Source organism: Arachis ipaensis, chromosome B07 (genome assembly GCF_000816755.2).
Source record: "Arachis ipaensis cultivar K30076 chromosome B07, Araip1.1, whole genome shotgun sequence".
NCBI classification, from domain to species: domain Eukaryota; kingdom Viridiplantae; phylum Streptophyta; class Magnoliopsida; order Fabales; family Fabaceae; genus Arachis; species Arachis ipaensis.
In genome coordinates, this window is record NC_029791.2 from 8,526,323 (window position 1) to 8,528,000 (window position 1,678).

General features: G+C 29.3%; 1 protein-coding gene across 1 annotated transcript; it reads right to left on the reverse strand.

Annotated features, from left to right (window-relative positions):
- Nucleotides 212-1,366, reverse strand: LOC107608814 (heavy metal-associated isoprenylated plant protein 33). The gene is made up of 3 exons (XM_016310548.2): nucleotides 1,101-1,366; nucleotides 903-978; nucleotides 212-685 (listed from the first exon to the last, which is right to left on the reverse strand). The coding sequence occupies exons 1-3, from the start codon at nucleotides 1,251-1,253 to the stop codon at nucleotides 537-539; spliced, it is 378 nt and encodes a 125-aa protein (XP_016166034.1). The 5' UTR covers nucleotides 1,254-1,366; the 3' UTR covers nucleotides 212-536.

Here is a 1,678-nt window from a genome sequence, read left to right on the forward strand (position 1 = left end):
CTAGAGTTTTATATTTTATACGGAAAAAAATTGAAAAAAGAAAGTGTTATAAAAAAAAGTTTTGGTTATGTATATTTTTTTAACATATGAAAATAAAAAAATATGACTTGATTAAAAATATTGCTAATGTTCATGTCACTTCGCTAATTATTTATACTAAATTTAAAGGTGGGACAACATTAAATATATTTAAAAAAATTTTAAATTAAAATAAGACGTTTAAAATGTTAGAAACTAAATTAAAAATTAGTCCAAACATTTAACACAACTAGTACTTTATCCTAAAATAAAATATATGACAATAATAAAGGTCACAAGAATTACAAAACTTCCACAACCCTACCTGGAACGACAAGTTCCTCGCCAGCGACACCTCCGGAATCTCCGTCGCCATCTACGCCGTCGGCACCTTCCGCCTCATCGGGTAGGTTTTACAAATTCATATAGATAGATGATCATGAATAGTTTATATATTATGTTTCTATGGGGAAAGAAAACTTGTAATAATAATAATAGTAAGAGAATTGATTGTGAATTCAGCAATTGGGTTGAGGTTGAAGATCTTGTTCCCAAGGTGTTGCATTCTTGCCATTCTTTTGAAGAACTCTAATCACTTCTTCTGTAGTCACATTACCGGTAACAATGACCTTGTTTAGCTGCTTGTCCACATTATAAGTTTCAATATCTGCAAACCCAAGATTCCAACATTACTTAAGAAACAAAATTAAGCTGTCAAAGGGTAATTGTGAAGTTGAAACCAGAGACAACTTAACTAACTAGAAATTAAAGTAAAATGGTAGATTCAGAGCCAAGGTTTATTTATTAATATGATAATTATTCTATAATGAAGTCATACTATGTAGTTCTATAAGCTTAGGGAATGAATGGATTAATGAAATTACCTTCAATCTTCTTGATGGCCTTGAGAATTTTCTTGATACATTCATCACAGTGCAAACCAACCTTTACTTCTACCAACTGAACCAAAAAAGAAAAAAAGAAAGAAAAATAAGTAATACTGATCAAAGTCCTCTGTTGAAAACTAAACTAAATGATCCAATAATTGCTTATGGATGTGACATTGGTTCTTAGACTCTTACATTGGTCATTCTGACTTCTGAGGAGAAAATTAGTAACAAATGTTTCTTTTCTTCTGCAAAGGCCTTCAATAAAGGAGCAAGTTTGTTTTTAATGTATTGAACAGATTGTGAGATTGAACAAAAAGATTTATATAGAAATAAGGAACATTGCATGTAGGCGAAGATGGAATTAGATTCTGTAATTGGATTATGGCATCCTTTACTTTTGTGTGAACAAATTGAAAAGCTGATGAAAACTTTATTCCTAGTTGTTATTGATTTGGGAGTAATTGGAATCCACTCATTCAGCAAGTTGGCAACCACCATGAACCTGAGCTTTGTTTTATTATTATTATTATTAGTATTAACAATCTTTTAAAAGTCAACCCAATGATATATTTATTAACAATTTAATTAGGAACGTCTGCTATTAGATAAGGTGTACTGTGCATATGTTTAATTTAGATAAAGTACTATTTTCGTCTTCACACGTTTGAGGAGAATTTTATTTTGATCTTTAATATTTAATCGTCTTATTTTTATCTTAAAATGTTTAAAATGATATTAATATTATTTTATTGTCAAATTTTTTACTAATA

Bases quoted from the DNA above. Each gene is read 5' to 3' on its own strand.
- LOC107608814 (XM_016310548.2), bottom strand. From the start codon at position 1,253: ATGCAATGTTCCTTATTTCTATATAAATCTTTTTGTTCAATCTCACAA. The intron at 979-1,100 runs GTAAGAGTCTAA...TTTTTGGTTCAG, and splicing joins CAGAAGTCAGAATGACCAAT to TTGGTAGAAGTAAAGGTTGG. The intron at 686-902 runs GTAATTTCATTA...TTGGGTTTGCAG, and splicing joins GGCCATCAAGAAGATTGAAG to ATATTGAAACTTATAATGTG.